The sequence below is a fragment of the Myxine glutinosa genome, chromosome 10, assembly GCF_964187855.1.
Source record: "Myxine glutinosa chromosome 10, kmMyxGlut1.1, whole genome shotgun sequence".
Taxonomy (NCBI): domain Eukaryota; kingdom Metazoa; phylum Chordata; class Myxini; order Myxiniformes; family Myxinidae; genus Myxine; species Myxine glutinosa.
In genome coordinates, this window is record NC_136270.1 from 106,720,673 (window position 1) to 106,748,409 (window position 27,737).

General features: G+C 48.2%; 2 protein-coding genes across 2 annotated transcripts in view; both read left to right on the top strand.

The window, feature by feature from the left end:
- The window catches only part of LOC137433879 (cartilage acidic protein 1), a 354,284-nt gene that overhangs the window by 130,375 nt on the left and 196,172 nt on the right, over positions 1–27,737 (top strand). The window lies entirely within an intron of this gene.
- On the top strand, positions 348–5,253 carry LOC144894082 (uncharacterized). The gene is made up of 2 exons (XM_078785979.1): positions 348–366; positions 465–5,253. The coding sequence occupies exon 2, from the start codon at positions 571–573 to the stop codon at positions 4,879–4,881; it is 4,311 nt and encodes a 1,436-aa protein (XP_078642105.1). The 5' UTR covers positions 348–366; positions 465–570; the 3' UTR covers positions 4,882–5,253.

A 27,737-nucleotide genomic window follows, 5' to 3' on the forward strand; every position in this document is an offset into this window, starting at 1 on the left:
CCTCCCTCTTCCTTAATGGTATGGACCTCAAACATCTGGGGCCTTTGCTCAAACCTGACTGATCTCTCCATACAGGTTGCTTCTGACAAACCAGACTTGATCTGCTCAACAGAAACTTTCCTCCTTCAAGATGTCTCTGATTCCTTAATTTCTCTTCCTGGTTACTCCCTCTTCCGGTATGATAGACCTGAGCCTCGTCCGGGTGGTGGGTGTAGTGAAATCGTATCCGTACTGAACCCGGGTGGGGATGCTCGCTGCTCGCTGTCATTGTTGTCCCCACTAGGGGCGTGACTATAAGACCCGTTGCTGTGTCAGTGCTCCGAGACTTCTCCCTTGTGACATGTTACATCGGTAGCCTCGTTAATGGTACGCCTTTATAGAATATCTAGCTTGCTTGCATTGACTGATATGAATGGCTTTATGAGATGTCGCATCGTATGCTTATTGTGTATTTCTACTTACAGGAATGATCTGATGATCTAAATGCAATTAAACCAAACCGTTGGACTAAAAGTTGTGCGGACCTGAATGGTTTTCCACAACACTTAATTGCATTTATGATCTGCTGACATGGCTGGCAACAAGACGTTGACGGTGTCCATTTTCAGCGCCGACCCACAAGCCACGGACGGAGGCTTGCAACTCAAGCACTGGCTCAAGCAACTGGAGCATCTCTTTAATGAGCCTGATACCGCTCCGACGCCTGCCGCGAAGCTGGCAATATTACACTCAAAAATCGACTACCGGGTCTACCACGCGGTCGCTCAATGCACGACGTATGATCTTACCGTCGCGGAGCTCAAGCGGCTTTATATAAAAGAAAAAAGCCCTGTGTATGCGCGTTATTTGCTGCAGACGCGACGGCAGCAACCCAACGAGCCTATGGATCATTACGCCCAGGAGCTCCGGCAGCTCATGCTGGACAGCGCCCAGCCACGGACTCCCGAGCAGGCTAAAGATGATCGACTTTTAGATGCCTTCATAGCAGGGGTCTCCTCTCAGGAACTACGTCTCAAACTCTTGGAGAAGACCGACCTGACCTTCGCTACGGCGGTTGAGCAAGCGACGGTGTATACCGAAGCGCGGATGCAATCGAACGCCTATGATCGCACGCGCCTTTTGGCGGGCACCTCACTACACGCCCGGCCGGAGAGGACCACTGACGAGGACGTGGATCCGCCTGCTGAACTCCGGGATGCTCCGGAGGATGACCCTACCCTGACAGCTGCCGTTACGACCAGCAGACCCAAGGCCTTGCGCGGGGCCGCATGTTTTTTTTGTGGAGGGCCTCGTCATGCCCGAGTCGTGTGTCCGGCACGTGACGCTATTTGCCATTTGTGCTCGCTAAAGGGACATTACGCGAAAGTGTGCAAGAAATCGGCACGCGGCTCGCGGCCCTTCGACTCGCGCAGCCGCGGTCGCGCAGGCGCGGCAACCTTGAACGGGCTTGTAGCAGAACCCACGAGCCCAGCGCCTTACCCGTCTTCGAAGGGGAGGGCCCCTCTCTGCGGCCCGCTGGGCGCTCAGACAACCTTGACTGGCGCCACCGGAAAGCCACCACCGTCTCATTCTCCATCGGGGACAAAGGCCGCGTCCTTGGCCAAACCTCGAGCCACGCAAGGGAAGAAACAGCTTTCGAATACTACGGAAGCCTTTTGTCAAAGCGACCAAACGAAAAAGGCGATTTCGAATACTACTACGGAAGCCTTTTGTCAAAGCGACCAAACGAAAAAGGCGATTTCGAATACTACGGAAGCCTTTTGTCAAAGCGACCAAACGAAAAAGGCGATTTCGGCTACAACGGAAGCCTTTATCTGCCAGGAGTGTCAAAAGGCGATGTCAAATACTACTGAGGCCTTTTCTCATCGGATTTTGAATCGCGAAACACCGGAATGCTGGGGAAAGCCCTCTGATGACGATAATGGATTCCCCATGGTCAACGCAGACTCCGGCCACGATCGCAAAACTGCTGCTGGTGTAGGATCCACCCGCGAGGCTGGTCCGACCCATTCGGGGGGCTCAGTCCCGCTCCCAGCTGCCTCGTCTGGCCTGGCTCAAGCCCTTATTCCCCTTATGGTTGAGGGCCATTGTGTTCAGGCCTTGGTGGACACCGGATCTACGGATAGTTTTATCGACCAGCGACTTGTGCTCAGGCATGGATGGCGGATCGGGCGGTCTACACGACGGATCTTCATGGCTTCCCAGGGACTCTGGCTTAGCACAAAAGGGGAATGCCGATTGAAACTAGTGCTAAAGGGACGGGTTTTCCCTGATGTACACCTTATGGTTTTACCCGCATTATGTGCTGATATTCTGCTAGGACACGATTTTCTTAAGCTGCATGGACGTCTGGTAATGGAGTTCGGTGGGCCTGACACTCTTGTTGTGGGGGCGGACGACGCGCTAACGGTGTGCGCCCTAGCGCAAATGGACGTCCGTCCGCTTTCGCTGTTCCCCAATCTAACCTCCGACTGTACCCCTGTCGCGGTAAAATCGAGACGCTACTCTCGCGCGGACATGCAATTCATTGCGGACGAAACGACTCAGCTCTTGAAAGACGGCATCATAGAACCTAGTAGGTCGCCGTGGCGTGCCCAGGTCTTAGTGGTGCGCAGTGAGGCCCATCGCAAACGCATGGTAATCGACTATTCCCAAACGATTAACCGCTTTACACAGCTGGATGCCTACCCCTTTCCGGGGATGGACGCGCTAGTGCAACAGGTGTCCCAGTATTCGGTCTATAGTACTCTCGATCTCCGTAGTGCGTACCACCAGATCCCTATCTCTAGGGCGGATCGTATCTATACCGCTTTCGAGTCGGGGCAGCGGTTGTACCAATTTACACGATTGCCCTTTGGGGTGACGAACGGGGTCGCTTGTTTCCAGAGGGCCATGGATGACCTCGTTGCGCGGGAGCACTTAACCGATGTTTTCGTCTACCTCGATAACCTTACGGTTTGTGGATATGACCAAGAGCACCATGACGCTAATCTGAAGCGCTTCCTTGAGGTCGCGCAACGGTATCACTTAACTATGAACGAGGATAAGTGCCGATACTCCCTACGCACCATAGATCTTCTGGGGTACACCGTGACCCATGGCTCTGTCTCTCCGGATAAGGAACGTCTGCGACCTTTGCTCGACATGGCCCCTCCCTGCGATCGGGCTTCCCTGAAACGCGCCCTTGGGCTGTTCGCCCATTACTCCAAATGGGTGCAAAATTTCTCCGCGAAACTTCGCCCCCTTGTGGCCTGCGACACCTTTCCCCTGAGTTCGGCCGCATTGACGGCCTTTGAAGGACTTAAGACCGACATCGCCCGAGCCGCCGTAGCAACCATTGACGAGAGCGGCTCGTTCGTCCTCGAAAGTGACGCCTCGGATCAGGCCATCGCGGCGACCCTCTCCCAAGGGGGACGTCCCGTGGCTTTCTTTTCACGGACTCTTACCTCCGCTGAGCGGCGGCACTCGTCCGTTGAAAAGGAAGCGTATGCGATCGTCGAGTCTATTCGGCGATGGCGCCCGTACCTACTCGGGCGGAGCTTCCAAATCATCACGGACCAGCAAAGCGTTGCGTTCATGTACGACACCTTACACGCCCAGCGCATTAAGAACGAGAAAATCACTCGCTGGCGTATCGAACTCGCCGACTTCTGTTACACCATCAAATATCGCCCAGGGAAGGATAACCAGGCCGCCGATGCCTTATCGCGCCCCACTACATGTGCTGGTATCACCTCGTTGGAGGGCCTACGGGTGCTGCATGCTACTGCGGGCCATCCCGGCGTAACGCGTTTCGCTCATTTCGTGCGGAGTGGGAATCTCCCTTACTCGATTGACGATATCCGCCGTATCTGTCGCGACTGCGCTATCTGCGCGGAAATCAAACCGCGTTTCTATAACCCCCCTATGGGGACTCTGGTGAAGGCTACACGCCCGTGGGAACGCTTGGCGATGGATTTCAAGGGCCCTTTGCCGGTGTCGAGCGGCTCTCGCTATCTGCTCACTATCGTTGATGAGTACTCACGATTCCCCTTTGCTTATATGTGCGCGGACATGACTGCTGCCACGGTGATGCGTTGCTTACAGAACTTGTTCTCAATGTTCGGTTACCCGGCCTATGTCCATACCGACCGGGGTGCAGTCTTCTTGTCTCAGGAGGTGCGCGGCTATCTGCTCCAAAACAACGTTGCGTCTAGTTACACCACGCCGTATAGACCCCAGGCTAATGGGCAGATCGAACGCTTCAACGGGATTATCTGGAGGGCCGTCATGCTCCATCTCCGGACCCACGGCCGGGGCCTCGATAAATGGGCTTGGTCGCTACCTGCGGCGTTGAACTCAATCCGGGCACTCCTGAGTACGGCAACTAACCAAACTCCCCACGAGCGTCTTTTCCACCACCCCAGGAGCTCGGGGTGTATACGGTCTTTGCCCAGTTGGCTCGCTGGGCCCGGGCCGGCCTACCTTAAACGGGCAGTTCGCGCGAGCAAGTACGACCCCCTTGTGGACAAAGTGCAGATTCTCCAGGCTAATCCTGAGCATGCTCGTGTGATGACGTCTGATGGTCGTGAGACTACTGTCTCCGTTCGTCATCTTGCCCCTTGCGGGGTCGACGACCTTAGTAGGGAATCGGACGAACCAGTCGAACCCGTCTATGAGACTATGACCTCTCCCGACGCTCCCATCGCCGACAGTCCACCGACCCTCCCCCCGTCGAGACTGCCCGGGTCCGACGACTTGGCGTTACCCCCTTCATCACCCGACCCTGTTGGCGCCTCTGACACCGGGGATACAGGGTTACGAGACGCCGTACCCGGGGAATTTCGAACGCGTGCTGGCAGAGAAATTCGCCGCCCGGCCCGCTACGGTTGGGCCGACTAATACTCCGCGCCCATGCTGACGCTCACTCGCTTTTAGCCACGCGGCCGTATAATTCTGACGGGGGGTGAATGTAGTGAAATCGTATCCGTACTGAACCCGGGTGGGGATGCTCGCTGCTCGCTGTCATTGTTGTCCCCACTAGGGGCGTGACTATAAGACCCGTTGCTGTGTCAGTGCTCCGAGACTTCTCCCTTGTGACATGTTACATCGGTAGCCTCGTTAATGGTACGCCTTTATAGAATATCTAGCTTGCTTGCATTGACTGATATGAATGGCTTTATGAGATGTCGCATCGTATGCTTATTGTGTATTTCTACTTACAGGAATGATCTGATGATCTAAATGCAATTAAACCAAACCGTTGGACTAAAAGTTGTGCGGACCTGAATGGTTTTCCACAACAGTGGGGTTGCTATCTTTATCAAAATCTCTCTTCCTCACTGTCCCTGCAATGCCCTCTCTCCACCTCACCCCCAGGAGTACCTCTGGATACGGCTTCCTCTCCGCTCCCACCTTCTGTTCATATGTGTTCTGTACCGTCCTCCAAACAGTGATGACTCCCTTTGCATCTTGCTATCTGACAACATGGACCAACTTCTATCCACTCATCCCAACTCTCTCTCCCTCATATGTGGCGACTTCAACTGTCAATATGCCAGCTGGCTGGGTGTGGGTACCTCTCACACCAGCCATGGCACCTCAGCAAAGGACTTCTGCGACCAACTGGGACTAACACAATCTGTCAATTTTCCAACCTGGATCTCAGTCAACGGAGCATCTTGTCTTCTAGATTTGGTTATGACAAACTTCCCTGCAAGTGTCTGCTGTTCTTCTTCTGCTCCAATCGGTTCATCTGACCATATGCCTGTTAAAGAGGACATCTCTCTGGCCATTCTCAGAGAGCCTCCTCAGCGTCGACGAGTCTGGCATTTCACTCAGGCCGATTGGCATGGTCTTCAAGCAGCCATAAATCATCTGGACTGGTCTCCCATCTCTCCTGCCTCTGACATCAACTCATCCTGGGAATTCTTCCAAAGTAAATTGGTCTCTCTCATGCACAGATTTATCCCATCTCGTCTTCAGTTGTCATACCGTTCCTCACGTGGTTTGGCAGCCATCTTGGATGGAAAAACGAACCTTATCCGATCAACACGAAACTTCACAAACGTGATCCCCTACCCATACATAAGGTCATATGTCATGTGGTATGGCAGCAAAGTTTAGCTTCCTCGTTTAGCTTGAACTTGGCTTGCAGCCATATTAGCTTGAAAGCCGATATTTAAAAAATTCCCTTCTCTGAAACTGCTTCACCGATCGGTGTGAAACCTGTCATGGCTGGTGAAAATGTGATACTTGCAAACAGGTGAAGAGATTTAAATCAAACTTGTTTATTTTTAGGACAGTGAACGAGGGCATATACCCGTTGTGGAACTTTGCGGAGGCATATTGGTGACACAGTCGCATTGTTCTCGTTCTTCTTGTTTTACAAAAAAGGTTATGTGCCCACAAGAGTTATCAAAGCTTATGCGCCTATAACTCATTATCTGTCCTTATTTATTACAGTAAGAAATTTCTTTATTCAAGTCAGAAAATATTATCAGGTGAGGATAAATATCCCAAACATATGGATTCAAAACAACGCAAGAAAACCTCGTTTTATGAATTTATTCGTCTTACCACCCATTTCCAATGTAGGTTATGGGGGATGAAGCCCTGAAAATATTATTGTGGTGGTGTCCAGCCTTCTCTCAGATTATGGCTGCAATAAAGTCATAAAATTTAAACTGGTTGTAAAATTGTGTGACCATAAAAAGTTATTATTCTGTTCAGTGAGTGCAAATTGAAAAACTACCGAATCATCAAAAATTCCCTCCGCATCAGTCCAACCATTCCTGAGTTATATTTGAAATATAGATGGCCGTACAATACAGTTTGGCCAGAAAATGAGGGTGAGGTGTAAAAATAATAATGGTGGGGTAAGGTAGTTCATTTGGTAGCATGAATGCCAATGTGCTGTCTGGTTTATCTGCCAATCTGGTGCCGTTGCAGTAGGTGGTGCTGCATTTTGGAGCACGTTGACCAGAAGATGATGGAAAGCTGGATGTCTTCCCGTTTAAAATCGTTTGTCTTTACAAAACAAAAATTGGCCATTGTGTGCAAGTAATTGGGCCAAATTGTTCCTTCATTAGGGTAATCATTATCCTCACTTGAGGATAGGGTGTTGCATTTAAGTCCGTTCGTTTGTCTGTTTGTCCGCACAGAATAAATATGATTTTTTTTCTGCAACTGTTCGTCCGATTGACAGGGAATTTTCACCATAGGTGCACCTCCACCTATAATAATTTTTAATGATAATTACGTATGACGTCATAAGTCACGTGGTGTGGGCGTCATCTTGGAAAAACCGAATAACTTTGTTCTTCTATATCTCCGAAAGTGCTGCATAGAAAAAATTGAGACATGGCTCATTGTAAATAACTCTAAATGTGAAATAACATACTTTAATGATGATGTCATAGGTTCCTCAATTATGACGTCATAATTCGACAAGTACAAAACTTCTTCCGATCAAGATGAAATTTCCTGAACGTCATCTATGGATAAATTGGTGGAGAAAAGAAATATAATGATGATGTCTGTGGTCACGTGGTTCGGCCGCCATATTTGTTTTAACACAAAAGCCTTAAAACCACTAAAACACATCCTGGCAAGGGTCTGCAATCTCTGATTGCTCTTTCTTGTGTTACCTGCAATAGGTGATAGTACTGAGATACGGATATGGCACACCACAAAATGGAAGCACTGTGGCAAACTGCTGTGGCATTGCATGATGGCAAAATGCCATATTTTTTGTTTCGAAGCATGTCTTTAAGCATTGCATCACATGTGAAAATTGTTAATCATTTTCAGGGATACAAAAAGTTTATTCAGGAATGGATAAAATGAAGAAATTAAATAAAAATTATGGTGGAGATTAAGTACTGTAGTTGATGGGAATAAGAGTGGGCAGGATGGTGGGGGGTGCATGTGGAGGGATGTGTGAGGACATTGTCGAGGTGATAGACTTGTGCTGGAAGAGAATGGTGTGTTTGGTTGTTTGCTGAAGATTCACGACTTTTGCTCTAATTGATAATCCTATACAGCTGCTGATGTAAAAGCATCTTATCTATATGGACTGTTTATTACTCCCGCGAGGGAGTAATGCATTCGATCGTGTCCGTGTGTGTGTGTGTGTGTGTGCGTGTGTGTGTTCGTGTGTTTGTGAACAAGATATCTGGAAAAGTTCTGAACGGATTTGGATGAAAGTTGGTGGGATGATTGCCCTTGGGATAAGGAAGAATTGATTAGTTTTTGGTGAAGCTCAGGATATTATTCCGGATCCAGGAATTTTTTGAAAGATTGTTTACCATTGGAAGATAGGGCTCATTTTTTTTAAACATTATCTTCTATATATTCTATATTTAACATTGTGATATGAAAATAGTTTTCATATTTGTTGTAAATGTAGTTTAAACTCGTGGTTATGCGTTAGAGTGGTGTATTTTGTTAGCAGCGTCGTCTTCAATGTTCATTTTTTTTCTTCTTCTAATAAAGACACATTCTGTCATTTTAAAACCACCAAAGTGTGTATTAGGCTTCCTCGTTTCATAAAATGTATCGTTTGATACGTATAATGCTTTAAAACTGTTTTTTTTACACCTCAGAAGAGATATCAACATTTACCTCAGCGAATGTCAATCGCGGTGTCAGTATTTGATGAACTTATAAAGACTTAGGTGAGTTATAAGTGTGACAAGCATGTGCACGGGATTCTTCCCAGAAGAATGAGTGGTCGCATTAGCTTGTACGACTTAAAATGAGCGAGTTTTGTTTTGACGTTTGGGCCAGTTTTACATGTCGTATCCCTAAGGAATGAAACGAACGTTTTCCTGTATTACAATTTTATTTGACGTCACCCATGCCTCAAAATACACTCACTTATATAGAATTGAACGCTGAATCCGAAAATGTAAGTGAAATTGCCTTGTTTTTTTTTTACATTATCTTCTATATATTCTAAATATATATCTGTGCAGTGTCTGTGTTGTCTTGTCTTGTGTTGTCACTGAACTACTCCCTCAAAGTTTTGTGAAATCGTACTATTCCAACTTGATCTGCGGGAGTATGCGCTCTACTGAGTGGCGTTCTAGTTTCATCTGATTTTATCCACTCGTACATAGACACACATTTTAAGGAGAGATTCTGCTCCATGTAAAATGTTTTGTGAACATGAATGTTGGAACTTCTGATGGCAAAACATTTATCCTCAGAAAAGAGGTATTGAAGCTTCATACAGAAGGATTTAAGTGACTGTAGTTACAACTATAAGACTGCTATCCCTTTACATTACTTTAACAGATAATCATTTCAAGGACAGACATCCCAAAATGACAAAGTTATTCTGTGAACATCTTTCTTTCATACTCAATGACTTTTCAGTCGTTTTTGTCTTTCATCGTTTTATTGGATGGAGTTAATAAGTCTTCTGCTGTCCTCCTTTAGGGCGACTTCATTCTTTGCTCACCAGTGTGCATGAAGTCTCTCCCATCCTGTAGGGCTGCCTCTAATTTTTGGCTTTTATCTCACTGCCAAGCACTTGCTTCATGAGAGCAAACTTGACTCACTGAGCAAGCTGAATATGGATCGTATCAAGAAAATAACTTACCTAGAGGCATCGCTAAAGCAATATGTTGTTTCTAGGTTTTACCAAATACAGTCCATTTAATTATAAGAACAATAATTAGTCTTAGCCTAAAACTAAATGCAAAATTGTGAATTTACTGCACCACGGTGTCAACACAAATTCGCATTCCGTTAGCATTTACATATCTCCTCGGGATGGAAAAGTCACACTCATTATAAAATCTGAATTGGCATGATTGTAGAAGATGGAAATTTGGTTTCCTTTGTGATAAGAAAGTCTTTTCCAGTTTGGAACAATCAGAAACATGAAATTGGATGATAAAATGAAACCGATGAAACACCAGAACATATCAAACAAAATTTAACGTTTATTCATCTTTTATAACTTACTGGTAACTGCATATCTCCCCCAAACCCTGCACCCGCCCCCAATGCCGCTAGCTTCGCCCCAGTGCCGCACCTGCCCACAGCTTCGCCCCAGCCCCCCTGGCTTCACCAAAACCCCACACCCTCTCAGATTCACCTAGCCCGACACACTCCCAGCTTCCCTCATCATCCTCTCCTCAACCTTTCCACAGTCCTGCACCCTACATGCAGCTCCTCCCCGTCCCTAACTGTTGGACCTCAACTTCCGAGGCCTCTTGTCCAACCGCTTGTTTCAAGAGATATCTCTCAATCCAGACTACTGCCGAAAAACCAAATATCATCTATTTAACAGAATCCTGCCTCACACATGATGTCCTTGATTCCTTAGTGTTGCCGTCTCTCCCTGGCTATTGCCTTCTGTGTATTAAAAGACCTGCACGTACTTCTCTTACACCTCCCAAACCCCAGGAGTACCTCTGGCTGTGACTTTCCCTCCACTCCCACCTTATGCATCTCTGTGTGTTGCACGGTCCTCCAGTGACGACTCCATCTCCATCTACATCTCTCTCAGACTACATGGACCAACTTTTAACCACTCATCCAAACTCTCTTCCTTATATCTGGTGATCTCAATATTGTCAGCATGCTGGGTGTTGGTACCTCTCTCACTAGCTATGGTACTTCTACAAAGGATTTTTGTGACTCCATGGGACTGACTCAATCCATGAACTTTCCTACCAGGATTTCTGTCAATGGCAGATCCTCCCTTCTGGACGTGGTTATGACACCTTCCCCAACAATGTATCTTGCTATTACTCTACTCCAATTGGTGCACCCGATCATGTGCTTGTGAAGGTTGTCATCTCTCTGGCCATTTAACGAGAACAACCTTAGTGCCGTTGAGTCTGGAAGTTCACTCAGGATAACTGGCAGGGACTTCAAACAGCCATTGCACTTCGGTACTGGTCTCCTATATCTACTGCCCCGGATATTACCCCAGCCTGGGAATTCTTCCACAGAAAACTGCTCTCCCTTATGCATACCTTCATCCCATATCGTCTTCAGTTGTCATACCCATCCTTCTGCTCAGGGTACACCGAATACTGCAGTGAGGCAGTTGCAGTGAAGCAAGTTGCATTCTCATCTTGGAAGGCAAATCCCACTGAAAGCAGCATTAGATCGTTCCACAAAGCCCACAACAAGTGTTTGTCCACTCTCAGGAGAGCAAGAAAACAACATCTGTCCAACCTCAAGATTGACCTTTAAAAGCTTATCTCCATCCTCCAAACCCTTGTGTCACCTTGTCAAGTCGGTCTCTGGTGTATGCTCCCCTCCATCCTTTCCCTCTCTTTCAATGGCACCATGCTTGCGAGAAGGCTGAATGCCTCATTCTGTGTTTGCATCCAAATAGTGTGTCCCCAACCCCCCACTCTATGTACCCATCCTTCCCAGTCATACCCAACTGCTTCTGGATTCTGTCTTTTGCACCTCAGAAGGTGGAGACGTTTCTGGCAACCCTTGACTCTGATTCTGCAACTGGACTCGACGTCATGAGCTCATGTCCCAAACTCCTGCTCTGCTGCTCTTACACTTCCTCCCTCTGCCATTTTCACCCTGGTATTTACCCTAGGTCATATTCCATCTACTTGGAAGACAGCCAACATCCCTGCATTACGTAAATCTACATATAGTTTTTGGCCCTATCTCCCAATGGTAAAGAATCACCTAAAAATATATATATTAACCAGATACGGATCCGGATCATCAGCAAAATCGAATCGTTTCTTCCTTGTCACACACACAACCTGTCTACCAAGTTTAGTCCAAATCCGCCCATAACTTTTTGAGATACCCTGCTCTTTGTTGGTTTTAGCCTGATCACTCAATGGTGAAGAATCACTTCAAAATTAAATAATTCTCATATCCGAATCCATATTCAGATCATCAGCAAAATCGAATCGAATCGTCCTTGTCACACACCCAACCTGTCTACCAAGTTTAGTCCAAATCCGCCCATAACTTTTTGAGATACCCTGCTCTTTGTTGGTTTTAGCCCGATCACTCAATGGTGAAGAATCACTTAAAAATTAAATAATTCTCATATCCGAATCCATATTCAGATCATTAGCAAAATCTAATCGTCCACGTCACACACCCAAACTGTCCACCAAGTTTAGTCCAAATCCGTCCACAACTTTTTGAGATATCCTGCTATGTATCGTTTTTGCTCCTATCTCCTAATGGTGAAGAATCATTTTAAATTTTTTACCAGCCGGATCCGAATCCGGATCTTCACCAAAATCTAATAATTTTGTCCTTGTCACATACGCTACCTCTCTGCCAAATTTCATCTGAATCCGTCCACAACTCTTTGAGATATCTTGTTCACAAACAGACAGACAGACAGACAGGGGTGAAAACATAACCTCCACCTACCTTTGGTGGCGGAGGTAATAAGGTGCAAAACCTGATCCCCTTAACTACAGACCAATTAGTTTACTTCTAAACATCAGCACAGTCATGGAATCCATCATCACTTTTGACATAAAATAATTCCTATTCTCCAATGACCTCATCTCAGATCATCAATTTGGATTCAGACCAGGGCCCATCTATCTACCTTGGACATGCTGCTTTGACTGTCCCAAAAATGGATGGACACCCTCAATGTCAGACATGAGATCAGGGCCGTCTCTCGCTCGACATATCTCTCAAGCTTTCGATACAGTCTGACATCCCATCTTGTTCTCCAAACTTTCTACCTATGGAATCCAAAGGCAACTCCATAACTGGATTACTGACCTCCTCCACTCTCTTAGCCAACGTGTGGCTCTCAACGGAATCCTTTCATCGCCTGTCGCTGTCAAGGCTGGAGTGCCCCAAGTCACCATCTTGTCCCATTCTTATTCCTAATATTCATAAGTGATCTCTTTGACTCTAAAATCCTCTTTATCTCTGTGCTGATGACTACTCCCTCTGAATTGACATCCCTCATCCTTAAGATAGACAGGCAGAAGCCTTGACAGACCTTAACAAAATCACAAATTGACTTGACGGACCTTGAAAAAAATCACAAACTCTCTTCAGACTTTGACAAAATATCAAACTGGTCTAATATTTGGAATATGTCTTTTCATCTTGAGAAATCCCACACACTCACTCTCTCTTTCTGAAAGGATCGTACCCAAACCCTCCTATCTACTTTCTTAACAACCCTCTTGAAGAAGTTCAGTCACTCAAAATTTTGGATCTCACTCTCAGCCATGATATTTCTTGGGCACACTACATTTCAAAGATGGCCTCCAAAGCTACATTTCAGAACCACATGGGCACACTACATTTCAAAGATGGCCTCCAAAGCGACATTTCAGAAACACATGGGCACGGTACATTTCAAAGATGGCCTCCAAAGCGACATTTCAGAACCACATAGGCACCACTACATTTCAAAGATGGCCTCCAAAGCGACATTTCAGAACCACATAGGCACCACTACATTTCAAAGATGGCCTCCAAAGCGACATTTCAGAACCACATAGGCACCACTACATTTCAAAGATGGCCTCCAAAGCGACATTTCAGAACCACATAGGCACCACTACATTTCAAAGATGGCCTCCAAAGCGACATTTCAGAACCACATAGGCACCACTACATTTCAAAGATGGCCTCCAAAGCGACATTTCAGAAACACATGGGCACCACTACATTTCAAAGATGGCCTCCAAAGCGACATTTCAGAACCACTTGGGCACACTACATTTCAAAGATGGCCTCCAAAGCGACATTTCAGAACCACATAGGCACCACTACATTTCAAAGATGGCCTCCAAAGCGACATTTCAGAACCACTTGGGCACACTACATTTCAAAGATGGCCTCCAAAGCGACATTTCAGAACCACATAGGCACCACTACATTTCAAAGATGGCCTCCAAAGCGACATTTCAGAACCACATAGGCACCACTACATTTCAAAGATGGCCTCCAAAGCAACATTTCAGAACCACTTGGGCACACTCCATTTCAAAGATGGCCTCCAAAGCGACACTTCAGAACCACATGGGCAAACCACATTGCAAAACTGGGCATCCCCCATCATGCAAAGTCCCACCTTGGTACACCTGAACTCCTATCCACCTACTAAGCTTTCATCCACTGCTAGATGTAATACTGCTCTCCCTTCCGGGCTGGCTTCCCTTCCTCACACCTTTCTTGATCATTGTAATCTCCCGTGATGAAGCTGAGTCTAGGGGCCTATTACCTTGTCATCACCGACAGGTCGGTGGTCTCTCTGTCTTCTCATGCCTCCTTTCCGCTCTTCCGCCCTCTGCCTTCTCAGGGAGCATGCGGTCCACCATTTCTACTCCTGCTAATCTCCCCACCCCAAATTTTTCTTCTGTATCCATCTTATCCAGCACCTGCATTCTCTCCTACCCTCACCATCACCCACGCATCCCTGGTTGTCCGTCTCCATTGATGTCCTTCCTTGGCCCTGCTGTTGACATTTCCCCCCTTCTCTTTCTACTGTTCCTTGTGTTATGTTGCATCCTGATCCATTTTGTGTTTGAGAATCCAATGACAACTCGTGCAGCAGGTGCTCATATGTTGCACGTCCCAACTGCATATCACATTTGAAATTAAAGCAGCTGTTGTGTTTCAGTTTTTGTTAAAGCAGCTGTTGTGTTTCAGTTTTTGTTGTGGCCTCTCAGTCACAGAAAGGCAACCGTAATATATATTAGCTCTGCACAGCAGGGTATGGCACAAGCTCCCTTTTCACATAATCTCTCTCAGTAATTGGGATAAAAACTCCCATGTGCAAGTCTGATGATTAATTGACAAACACGAACAACATTTCTTGAATTTGAAGGGTCTTTGCACATGAAGCTTCAAACAACGCGTCATATTTCCCCTGTAGCCTTCAATGTTAAAAACAAAATATACTGCTATTCAGTATCAGGGTTTTCAAAATATTGTTATGTCGGTGGGGTAGCAATATGTAGAGCCAGATAGATCTGTGTAGGTAGGTATTCGTCTGTCGCGGTAAGGAATCTACCATGTAATAAGTTTAATGTGTTGGCGTTTTGTCAGTTAAGAGTATACCTGTGAGCATACCAGGATGTTCGAGTGATAAGTAGCGTAGGGATTAAAGAGTAGCGCCCCTGTGTGTCACACCTGGTAGCTAAACCTTTGTCCCTTATGGCAATGCACACCAACATAGACATGTAGTTAGGTCCCTAGTGCAACACTAAATAATTCCCTTCCCTGACATGACTGTGAAAGACGAACAGGCAAGGAAACCATGCCGGGGCACTGCCGATGATGGCCGCCGCCATTACACCTCCGACAGGACTAGCCACATCGAGTGCCACGCGCTATGACCATGGAACAGGGAACGAGTGTTGGGGTGGCGTGGTAGGCATGAACCTCCAGCCAACAAGTCGGTGGAGGGCACTGATTGGGAGGCGCGCCAGGGCTGACGTCACCACCGCGGGAAGGTTATTTAAGGGAGCGCCGAACGCCATTTTTGCCCTTGCGTCTCTTGCGGTTCGTGCTCTTGAGTCTCTTGCGTCTGGCTCTCTTGTCTCTCTTGCGGCTCTTGCGGTTCGTGCTCTTATTTGCGCAGCTAGCCCTTTTTGGACATCCGGCGCTTCGTCTTGTGCAGCCCGAGTTCAGTTGAGTCATAGCCCAAGTGGAGTTCGCTTGCTTCTTGCACGTTTGCTTCGGGAGGGCTGACTGGGACGTGGCAGGCCGATCGTGTGTGAAGATCGACCTCGCTTGGAGCCGCTAGCCTGCGTTGGACGCGCGGTGCTTTTCCTTCTGTGGGACCTCGTGGTGCTTTGAGTGGTGCTTGTGCTTGGAGCGGTGCTCGGTGATGTGGTGCTGAAGCGAGGGACCTTGCGGGTACATCGGGGCCGAACTGAGCCGTGTTGGACGGCGGACAAGACAAGACGAGGGACAGATAAGGCCGCACGCACCATTTTACACACCACGACGAGACAATTCTTTTCGTAATTCATCCTCCTTTGTTCGTTTCTGAGTCCGGTGTGTGGGATCCCAATTTAGTTACATTATTTGATTATCATCACGTTTTCCTGTCCCTGCGTTTTATTTCAATAAACCCTTGTATTATTTTATATTCCCTGTCAAACCTGTGCCCATGTCGAGTTAATTTCCCTGCAGGATCGAAGCTACGTCGGTTCGTTGAAGGTAAGCGCTTGCGCAGCCTTCCATTTTCCTTCTTCCTCCCGCGTTTGATAGTCAAATCCGTGTTTGTTCGTCGCCTCGAATAAATCCGTTTAGGCCTATCCACGGTCTCTGGTGTTAACCGGAGTCACACGACAATATATTCAAATATACTACTTGTTTTAAAGTCATGGATGGAAATCTGATTGCTTTTTTATTTTTTACGGCGTAGCCCATCGGGAAGAGCCGTCTAGAACAGTGTTTGTCCATCTGTATGTATGTACATATGTATTATGTATGTATGAATGTATGTCCCCTCAAACGTATACCAATCAGAGCTGAGAGCCTGGTCACATGACAGGGCGATGTGATTACGTCTGACGACATTACGACGGCTGACTATACCAACCGACATTTGAATTTACAATTATATCCACTCACTATGGGAGTGGCAGGAAGGGTCATTCATCTTTGAGGTATATAGATTACAGTCGATCTATGGTCGGGTCTCAAGAACATTGGATGTGTGTTCATTTACCAAGGTTCTTATGGAGAGATCGTCAAGTGGTGTAAGCATTCGAACAAGCACTCCATTCAAAACCGTTAAGGAACGGCTGGCTTGGCAAGCGCTAGCTAGCTGCTTGGTGAATGAGCACACCTCCAACCCTTGTGGGGTATAATCTAGATTACAGTAGATCTTCACTCGGTTCTGGAAGTAAAACTTACCTCATGGATGTCGAGATTCCTCCCAATTTTTTTGTTTAATGTTATAAACAGCATTAGCGATTGTTAAAAAAGACAATAATGTGTGTTTGTGGTTTATAATACTTTACAAGCCCGGCTACGCCGCTGTTAGACTTTTGGTCTTGTTTTTATATACAAGATTGAGGCTCATGTGAGAGCTAGCACATTTAAGACACATTAGCACATAAAACACAAAAAACATAAACGGACACATAGAACATATAAGAGAGACAAGATGGGGAGAGAGAGGGAAGCACACAAGCACAACAGTAGAGAACCGGAACATCGGGAGATCTGAGGAAGGCAGTGGGCTTGGGGGCGGGGGCAAGGGGGTGGTAGAGAAGGGGTGCACGGTATCTATCTATAATTCCAGTAATCTCTGTGTGTATGTGTGTGTGTATGTGTGTGTGTCTGTGTGTCTGTGTGTCGTTTGTCTGTGACCGCTGTTTCTCGACAACCACGGGTCCGATATACTTGAAACTTGCCAGGTATATTGCTGGGGACCCGAGGATGTGCCTTTTCAAGGTTTCATATTAATCGGAGAAGTAGTTACCGAGCTATGGCGATTTATTTACCAAACTCCGCAAGCCATTCGCTTTGGCTTTGCGAATGGACCAAACCATTTCATGTAAATAGAGGGGGGGGGATTGTCACCGTACTCGCAAGCCGTTCGCTTTGGCTTTGCGAATGGACCAAACCATTTCATGTAAATAGAGGGGGGGGGGATTGTCGCCGTACTCGCAAGCCGTTCGCTTTGGCTTTGCGAATGGACCAAACCATTTCATGTAAATAGAGGGGGGGGATATAATTTTAGATATATATATAGTACGGGCATGCCCTAGTAAAACAAATTGACACTACTAGGAATTTCAGGAATGAAGTCGGGGATTGAAACAGGTGGATTTGGGGTGTATTAACGGGGATAGAAAAGATCAAGGTTTTGCATGGGGGAAGATAAGAGTGAACAGCTGTTTTAAAGACCTGTAGGGAGGAGAGGGATTGAAGAGAGTGAGGGAGTTTGTTTCAGAGGCGGGAGAAAAGAGGAATGAAAGAGTGAAGGTGAGCAGAGAGTCTTGATTTTGGCAGTTTAACCATAAGAGGGTTGCAGGCAGATCTTGTGCGACCTGTAGGAATATTTGGGGGGCAGAGCACAGATAGAGCTGGGGGAGCTAGGCCGGAGAGGAGTCGGTAGAAGACAGAAAGACCACCAACCTGCCTGCGGTGAGTAAGTGAAAGGCCCTCAGAGTTAGCTTTATCGTGGGAGATTCCAATGATTCTGAAAGCTTTGGTTTCTACAGCGTGAAGCTGAGCTAGGTATGAGGCAGGAGCACCAGCCCAGAGGGGAGAGCAGTATTCCATCAAGCTGCGGATGAAAGCTTTTTATGTGGTGAGGAGCTCAGAAGTGCACAGAAAGGACTTCGCACGATGGAGGATGCCCAGTCGGCGACTGGCTTTTGAGGCCAGCTTGGAAATGTGGTTTTCCCAGGAAAGATCATGGCTGATAGTGAGGCGTGACAGAACTTCTTCCACAGGATTGTTGACAAAGTAGATGGGAGGGTTGTCCAGACAGTCTTTTTGGAGAGACATAGTGCTTCACTCAATTATCTCTGCTTCCTCATTCAAACCTATTTTCTGCAGGAACATTAGATTCAATTTGGTGGTTCATGATCATAATATAAATAATAATACTACTAATAAGAATTGAAATAGGACCGCAGGTCCTGAAGCTCACCTGGATCAGCAGCAACAGTCACTGTAACCCCCCACCATCACCCTCATACCTTAATTTTTTTTAAATGCTGTGAACAAACTTTGGTACATGGGCGATGAAAGTTGTCATCAAGTTTCATTGAAATTATGTGTGTAGTTTTGCAACAGAGAGCAAATATCTATTTTGGGGGGTGGGGTAGGGAGGGGTAAAAAACACCTTCTCTAGTTCCCCTTATTGAGCCCAGACTTTGATGCGGTAATACCCGCCATTAGGCATCACATATGAAGGTTGTAGCCAAGTTTCATCGACATCGTGTGTTTGGTTCAAGTGATAATGACTGAAGTGTTTACAGACTCACAGACCTATCCACTAACACTGCTCGATCGCATAAGTTCGGTCGGTCGGTTGATTGGTCGGTCGGTCTGTTGGTCGGTCGGTCGGTTGATTGGTCGGTCGGTCTGTTGGTCGGTCGGTCGGTTGATTGGTCGGTCGGTCTGTTGGTTGGTCGGTCGGTTGATTGGTCAGTCGGTTGGTCGGTCGGTTGATTGGTCAGTCGGTTGGTCGGTCAGTTGATTGGTCGGTCGGTCGGTCGGTTGATTGATCCATCAGTTGGTTGGTCGGTCGGTTGATTGGTCCATCAGTCGGTTGGTCGGTCGGTTGTTTGGTCAGTCGGTTGGTCGGTCGGTTGATTGGTCGGTCGGTCGGTTGATTGGTCCATCAGTTGGTTGTTCGGTTTATTGGTCGCTCGGTCGGGTCACAGATCTGACCTGACATGAAGAAAAAGTAATAATACTATATAATAATACTATGTCTGTGTATCTGACGATTTTCTCTTAAGCTGGTTTTCCTCTTAAATTAAAACCCATTTCATTATAAAGATCTTTGTCCGAGGAGTTCCAGTTATATATCATCTTTTTCCATTACGAATGACCATTATATGAGTTTTTATCATTTAACTTCCTTAACCGCTATTTTTGACGGAATCTGAATAATCGCCAGATGACGGGATCTCGCGAGATTGTGCATTACACGTGTTTTTATTTATTTAATTTAAACATTGTGCTTATCAAACAAAACAGGAATGCTGTTAACAACAGGAAGAAAGAGAGGAGACATTGAAAATTTAACATTCTGTTCTTATTTACTTTTAACGTTGTTCATAACGAACGGGAACAGAGATAATGTAGAAACAGCGCAGACATGTTTTAATCATTCATGTATTCACCTTCATGCTCCTGCCCTTTCTTCCCTCCAGTTCTTCAAGACAGCTGTTCACCTCAATCTCAGATCATCACCAATCCCAAACCATGATTTTTCTACCCTGTTAATCCCTCTAACCCACTCCAATCTCTTCTCCTTCCAAATTTTCAGTTTCCCTCCTGAGAGCTTCCCTCTGTATCCATCTTGTCCACCCCATGCATCCTCTCCTGCCCCCCATTACTCCCACACCCATTGTTTTTCCAAGTCTCCCCCTATCTTGGTCTTCCTGTCTGATTTTGGTGTTTTCCCCCTCTCTCTCCTGTACCTTTTGTCCTGTTGCATCCTGATATGTTCAGTGTACTAGTTCTAGCTCTTCCACGAGCCTCGACTACGTATACAAAAAAACCTTTACAGACTAACAGAAGGTCAAATGGGAACAGTCAGACAAAAATACTGTTATAGATCGCGGTTTGGATGTTATAGACCGAGCGGTGGTTTAAAACCGCGACCTAACAAACTCACCCGATTCCACCCGAACGTTGGTTGTATCGCACCCTAGCTGCTCAATGAGGGAAAAGACAAAAGCGACGCAATGCAAGAGGAAAACGGAGACAAAAAAAAGGTTTGAAATACTACCACATTTATTCCTACTATTTACACACAAGCAACAAAAAGCAATTCAGTTTATTTACAAGTACAAGACGCAGGTGACACAGTGCAAATTTAGCTTATCTACAGACTTAACTTATTACCCAGGACAGAACAAACAAAGACGACTCACACGGGGAATGCCAGGGATGGCAGAAGGTGGATGGCTGGCGGGAGAGGAAAGGTCCAAGGGGGGGTCTTGCAGCACAACCGGCGCGTTCAGCAGCCGCCGTTCCGTTTCGGCCCTGCTCCGAACCGCCGTTCAGGCCCCCTTTGGCGGTGGGGTGGCGCGGCTGCGGCGGCCTCCGTCCGCTGCGTTCCCAGGACTTGTCTCACTGGTCTGGTCCCTCAACCCTCAACTCTTTCTTGCTTCTCTCACTTCTCACCACCGACTCCTCTCTCTGGCAACCGACTGTGACCAACTCCTTGCAACCAACTCCTCCTCTCTTCACAACCCTTCTTTTTCCAACCCAGAGTGCATCTCTCTTTCTTCTTCTTCTCTTCCACTTCCGGTTGCGCCCTTTTATAGCGCCCCCAGCGATCACGCCCCCGGCGCTTTGGACACGCCCATCGGGGCGCTCACCTCGGCCCTGGCTGGTCGCACGACCCTCGGGCTCCGCCCCGGACGACGACGGGCGGGCGCGCCCCTCCCCTCCTCTGACGAGGTGGAGACACGCCTTTCTTCTCCGACCCGAGCCTCGTGGTCAATGGTGGTTATTGGAGGTTTTGGAGGGGATGGAAAGGGAGATTTTTGGGGATGGGAAGGAAAGGGGGTCTATTCTCTTTCACTGGTGCAATGGAGTACTTTTAATTAATGGGAGACACAGCCTTATCCTAAAACACAGAATAAGAGATAACTATCAAAAGAAAAGATATATCGTGTCCTGCATGTATGTTTTTTATGGACTAACTACGGGAACACCCTTTGACCTTTATACAACCACAACGGAGGGAGGAGGGGTGATATTTTACAACAACCTTTTACAACAACCTTTTACAACATTTTACCACCACCACAAAATAAAAAAAAACATTCTCATATTCACAACACTGCACCCTCCTCCCCTTAGGCACGTCCCGGGCCTATTACTTTTACCTTAGTGTGGCATGTAGGTGTAGTTCCCTCTACTTTTAACCTGACCCTGAGTGTGACAGTTTTAAAACATAAATAAATGTGTCCCGCTGCTCCATTGCACCCTGCCTAACAGACTTACGCCCACAGTTAACCGAATTGCGGAATGGTCTTCAAACTATACAATGACGGTGGGGAGCATTATTTACACTGACGCTAATTTTATTTACAAAACTAACCCAGGACCTGTAATTGTTCTTTCTGGGGGAGGACAGTCGGCTCTGCATCAATGCACCATTAAAGCACCCAAAAACGCACCAATACACACCCAAGCACCAATCGGTGCAGTCCCCATTGTTCAATGAATAAAATAAAACCAACAAACCCAACCCTGCAGGTGTCTCTTGCTCTTCGGCTCCCTCTGCTGGTTATCATTATTTCTTCCAGTTGTTGTCATTTTCTTTGCTTTGCTTACTGGCGGCCTATTTTCAATAAAACTTGCACCCAATGTGTCCTTTTTATTTATTTATGGCCCACCAGGCCGACTATGTGTATGGTTCACCTGTGGGGCATTGGTGCCCTGTGGCCAAGGTCCGCCAGCAAGATTTCGGGCCCTCATGGCCGGTTCCAGCAGAGGGGCCATGCCCCAACCCATGGGGTCCATAAGTGGTGCTCGGCCACTGACATGTGGTCCATAATGTGGTGCATCGATGCAGACAGCTGGTTCTGGGAATTTCGGGCGCACAATGGCCGACCCACGCACGCTCCCCTCGGCGCCCAACGGCGCTCAGGTCCTCATGTGGGAGACAAAAAAAAGGGGGGGGGGGACAAGACAGATGAGCGAGGGGTAAGGTCTCAAGGGTACACATCAAAAAGGCAATGCAAGGCGAAATGCGTACGGAGGGCGAAGTGAGAAAGCTCGTCCCTACCGTACGTCACCCCCCTGTTACCTAGCCCACCCTTGCCCTTACCCCATATGTACAAAACCTACACATTACCAAATTCGTCACTACTGTCACGTCTTCCCCATATTTCCCCTATATCAAATTCGTCTCCACAATCCCTCTACTTCAAAAATTTGCCATCATCAATTCATCATCAATCCTCATAAGGAGGCAGAGATGGAACATCAAAGCACAATGTCACACCCACGTCATGATGCGTCTCACAATCCAAACATTTGCATCATAAAAAATAATCAAAACATGGCATGGTGTGGAGTACCTGTCACCTCAGGTGAGTGGATGCAGATGGTGCGAGGAGATCCTTCATCCTAACTATTTCCTAAATGACTTTAACACACTTTACACTACCCGGGGTCTTTCTCCTGCCAAACCATTGGCCCTCTTACACTATGGGTTCTAAAAAACCAATTCCCATTGGCCAAACTGTGGTGCTCTTCAATTTGGGGTCTCACTCCCCCGATTCATCTCCCGGTGCCCTCGCACAATTTCTGGGCTGCGACGTGTACCTCTCCCAACAGGTCTACCCACCTGCACACCTCCACCACTGTAGTTGCCACCCGAGCTTACCTAGCTCCTCACCCTAACCTAACTAACTGGGGACAGCCCCTCTCCTGGCTCTGTCACCCCATGGTGCCCTCTGGCACTGGGCTACCCGGGTCCGTCCTCCGGATCCTCGGGCCCCATCCACAACAACTACTACCGGCTCCCAGAGCCCACCTGCGGCCTCACCTGGCCGACATCCTTACAGTGGTGGAGTGCCCAAACCAACTACACACACTAACAGGCTACACGCCCAGCCATTTCCACAACACTAATGCACCCATCCAAACATCATTCTTCCAACCGCACCACAGATGCCAATATCCAACCACAATTTACCTGTACCCTCTACCTAACTCTTACACTACCCGCCCCGGGTATCCGTGATGGGCGGTCCACTCTTCCCCCATTCACACCTTCGCACCATCCACTCCACTCCACAATTTCCACCATACCCACTCCACGACCATCCATTCCAATACTCCATACCATTTATTCCATACACCTGTCTTTCATTCACCTGTCGTTGCACACCTGTGCAATCCTACCTGGTGCCACCTGCACCCTCCTCCTCTTCCTGGACCAGTTGGCCAACACAACACACATCACCATCACTCACTCATACACTGCTCCACACACCTGTTCAGTTGCACACCTGTGCAATCACACCTGTTCCATTCTCACCTGTTCAATCCTCACACACACGGCATCATCTCAGCTAACTACTCCCCTCTGAAACTTGCGCTTCCCAGTCGTCCCTTTAAACTATTGCGCTCCCACGTCATTATCATCCACACTAATCTACCTGCGTCCCCACTACAGGTATCAGTCACTAACTAAACTTAACGTCACCTAATGTCATCTTCGCTAGGGCCCTATCAATATAACCTAACCCACCCGGGCTAGTTTTCACTGCCATACACCCCATAAACTATAGCTCCTTTGCCCCCACCTGTGAGGGATGGTGGATTTGCCATCCCACCACATCGGGGGTCCCTCACTACCAATTTCGCTCGTCCAAATTCAACCAATTCAAAAATTTTCCATTTACTGCCAATTCTATTCACTTTTCTAAATTTCGGATCAAATCACTATCACTATCACAGTCCGTCTACTTATTACATCCTCTCGGTGCGCCAATTCACATCTACAGCCCGGCTTCGTACAGCCGAGCAATGAACGCGGGTCGTTTTGTGCCAGCGGCTGGATACGTCCCGCATTCGGGGCAGGGACGGGGGCTTACCCGGGCCGAGATCCCACGCACCACTTCGGCGTGGAGCCATCCAATGTCCCGATCTCGACCTGCCGGCACGTCTCAATAGAAAGTGGTCGCCATGACGACCCTTCCTATCGAGCTGCCCGCTCCGCCTAGTGGAGCCCGGACGCGGCCGTTCCACGCGAGGCCCAGCGTGGATCGCGCACGGCGGTTCTTTCGAAACCGCCGTGGTTCGGATCCCCGCTGGTTCTCGCGGCACGCGAAGCCCGGCACGCACCGAGGGCCTGATTCGGCTATAAGTCGTTCTAAACTCTACCCCGTCTAACGTCGATGCTTCACCTGGACGCTTACACCCCGCAGCCCGTTCCTTGCTCACACATCCAGCTGTGCCCATGCTCCTCGTACCTTTCCTTACACACCCAGGTACACCCATTCCACTCACAGCCTTGGTCACACACCTGACCACCGAACACTTTGGCACACACTCGTTGCTCGCACACCTCACCAATACACCGCTTCGCGCCCCCTCCTCGGTCACCTCCTCTGTGACAATCACAGGTGTACCCTCATTCGCACACCCAACCACGTGCCTCACCACCAACTCCAGCGTGCATTCCCACTCACGCTCTACCATTCCAAGTGTGCATCCTCGCTCACCTGTCACAACCAACTCACGCTCCATTTCACTCTCACTACTCTCACCTCCATTCCTGACCGCGCACTCACTCTTACTTTCGACGGCACACTCTTTCCTCATGCACCTGTCCGTTACACACCTTTCTCGCGCACACTCTCCCGTTACACCCTCTGTAACACTCACCACAGACGTACACTTTCTCGTTACATCCTCTGTAACACTCACCACAGGTGTACACTCTCTCGTTACTTCCTCCGTAACACTCACCACAGGTGTACACTCTCTCGTTACTTCCTCCGTAACACTCACCACAGGTGTACACTCTCTCGTTACTTCCTCCGTAACACTCACCACACCGCGCTTCCATGTACCCCCTCGCACACGCGCTCCGACCGGCTCACTCCTGACGGCACACTCACTCCTCGGCGTGCACTTTTTCCTCACACACCCCATGGTCGGACATTCTCGCACACCTCTTTTTTCGCACACCTGTCCTGTCACACACTTCACCAACGGCCTTTCACGAACACCCGGATCCAAACCAATCCCCAAGCCGACTGAATCTCCCCTCACATCATGTACATTGCCACTCACCTCCGTACCTCGTCGCACCTCCTCTGCCACCTGCAAACTTTTTATTTGGTTAGTGAGCACCGCATCATGATTTGAACACAGACCTTGTACATATTCCATGACTTCCTCCTTTATCTCCCTCTTAGCTTCCCTCCGTCTCTTCTTAATTTCACTCACCCCTTCTTCCACCTCCTCTAATTTTTCCTTTACCTCCTTCAGCTCCCGGTGCGCCCCCTCGATTTCTTCCTCCATCGCTACTTTAACCGTTTCTATGTGCGTCCTTACCTCCCGGTCCTTCGTCTCCATTACTTCTGTCACCTCCTCCAACCTCTTCGTCAATCCCTCATGTACCATTTGACATTCCTTTTGTGTCGCTATTAATTCATTTTTTATGTCCTTTTGTGTTGCTTTTAAACCCCCGATGATTGCTGTGTTCTTTTCCACTTGGTCCGCTAGTTCCTTTTGTCCCACTGTCAGCTGTTCTACTCCTTTCGTCAGATCTTCTATTCCCCCTTGTAACTTTGCCGTATTATTTCTCACCTCTTTCTCTATACGCTTTTCGCCTCGCTTTACCTCCTCGCGTAGCCCCGAGACCTCCTCACTCACCCCTCGTCGTATTTCCTCCATCTGGTTCCCCATCTGTTCGATTTCCCGGGCGGATTGTTCCCCTATTTCCCGCAATTTGTCCTCCATCCTATTTTCTAACCCCATTAACCCATTTTTCACCCCATCTGATTCTCCTGGGCAGCCATTCTATTTTCCACCCCCGTTAACCCATTTCTCACCTCTTTTATCCCGTTGTCTAACCCCTCAAAATTATTGTCTAACTTCTCACCGGTACCCCTCGCTTCGTCCCTCATTACCCCCATTTGGCCCTCCAATCGCTCACCCTGAGCATCCATCCGGTTCCCCATTACCCCCAATTGCTCACTCTGAGCATCCATCCGGTTCCCCATTACCCCCAATTGCTCACTCTGAGCATCCATCCGGCCCTCCAATCGCTCACTATTCTGGGCCATAAGGGCCTTCATTTGTATAAAAAAAAGGTTCAAATCCATTGGCATCTCCGGTTCGACTACCGCGACCATGGGCGTGGCTAAAAGTGGCGCCGCTGTAATCACGTGCGCTAGAGCGCCATTTTGTGCACCTGAAATTCCCGCAACCACATTGCCATTTTCCTCCTCCCTTTCTTCCCCGAAGTCCTGGGTTACTTCTAACCCCTCTATCTCTCCCACCGGCATCCCGTCGCCTTGGACAGCCATGGCGCGATTTCAAAATTCGGGCTCTTCCTTTAAAACAAAACAAATTTCGTACTTTATAATTTTGAGCGCGTGAAGCGCGCTCCGGGTCGATCTCACTCCCCGACACCAATTGTTATAGATCGCGGTTTGGATGTTATAGACCGAGCGGTGGTTTAAAACCGCGACCTAACAAACTCACCCGATTCCACCCGAACGTTGGTTGTATCGCACCCTAGCTGCTCAATGAGGGAAAAGACAAAAGCGACGCAATGCAAGAGGAAAACGGAGACAAAAAAAAGGTTTGAAATACTACCACATTTATTCCTACTATTTACACACAAGCAACAAAAAGCAATTCAGTTTATTTACAAGTACAAGACGCAGGTGACACAGTGCAAATTTAGCTTATCTACAGACTTAACTTATTACCCAGGACAGAACAAACAAAGACGACTCACACGGGGAATGCCAGGGATGGCAGAAGGTGGATGGCTGGCGGGAGAGGAAAGGTCCAAGGGGGGGTCTTGCAGCACAACCGGCGCATTCAGCAGCCGCCGTTCCGTTTCGGCCCTGCTCCGAACCGCCGTTCAGGCCCCCTTTGGCGGTGGGGTGGCGCGGCTGCGGCGGCCTCCGTCCGCTGCGTTCCCAGGACTTGTCTCACTGGTCTGGTCCCTCAACCCTCAACTCTTTCTTGCTTCTCTCACTTCTCACCACCGACTCCTCTCTCTGGCAACCGACTGTGACCAACTCCTTGCAACCAACTCCTCCTCTCTTCACAACCCTTCTTTTTCCAACCCAGAGTGCATCTCTCTTTCTTCTTCTTCTCTTCCACTTCCGGTTGCGCCCTTTTATAGCGCCCCCAGCGATCACGCCCCCGGCGCTTTGGACACGCCCATCGGGGCGCTCACCTCGGCCCTGGCTGGTCGCACGACCCTCGGGCTCCGCCCCGGACGACGACGGGCGGGCGCGCCCCTCCCCTCCTCTGACGAGGTGGAGACACGCCTTTCTTCTCCGACCCGAGCCTCGTGGTCAATGGTGGTTATTGGAGGTTTTGGAGGGGATGGAAAGGGAGAT

Coding starts and splice junctions, on each gene's coding strand:
- LOC144894082 (XM_078785979.1), top strand. CDS start 571: ATGGCTGGCAACAAGACGTTGACGGTGTCCATTTTCAGCGCCGACCCA.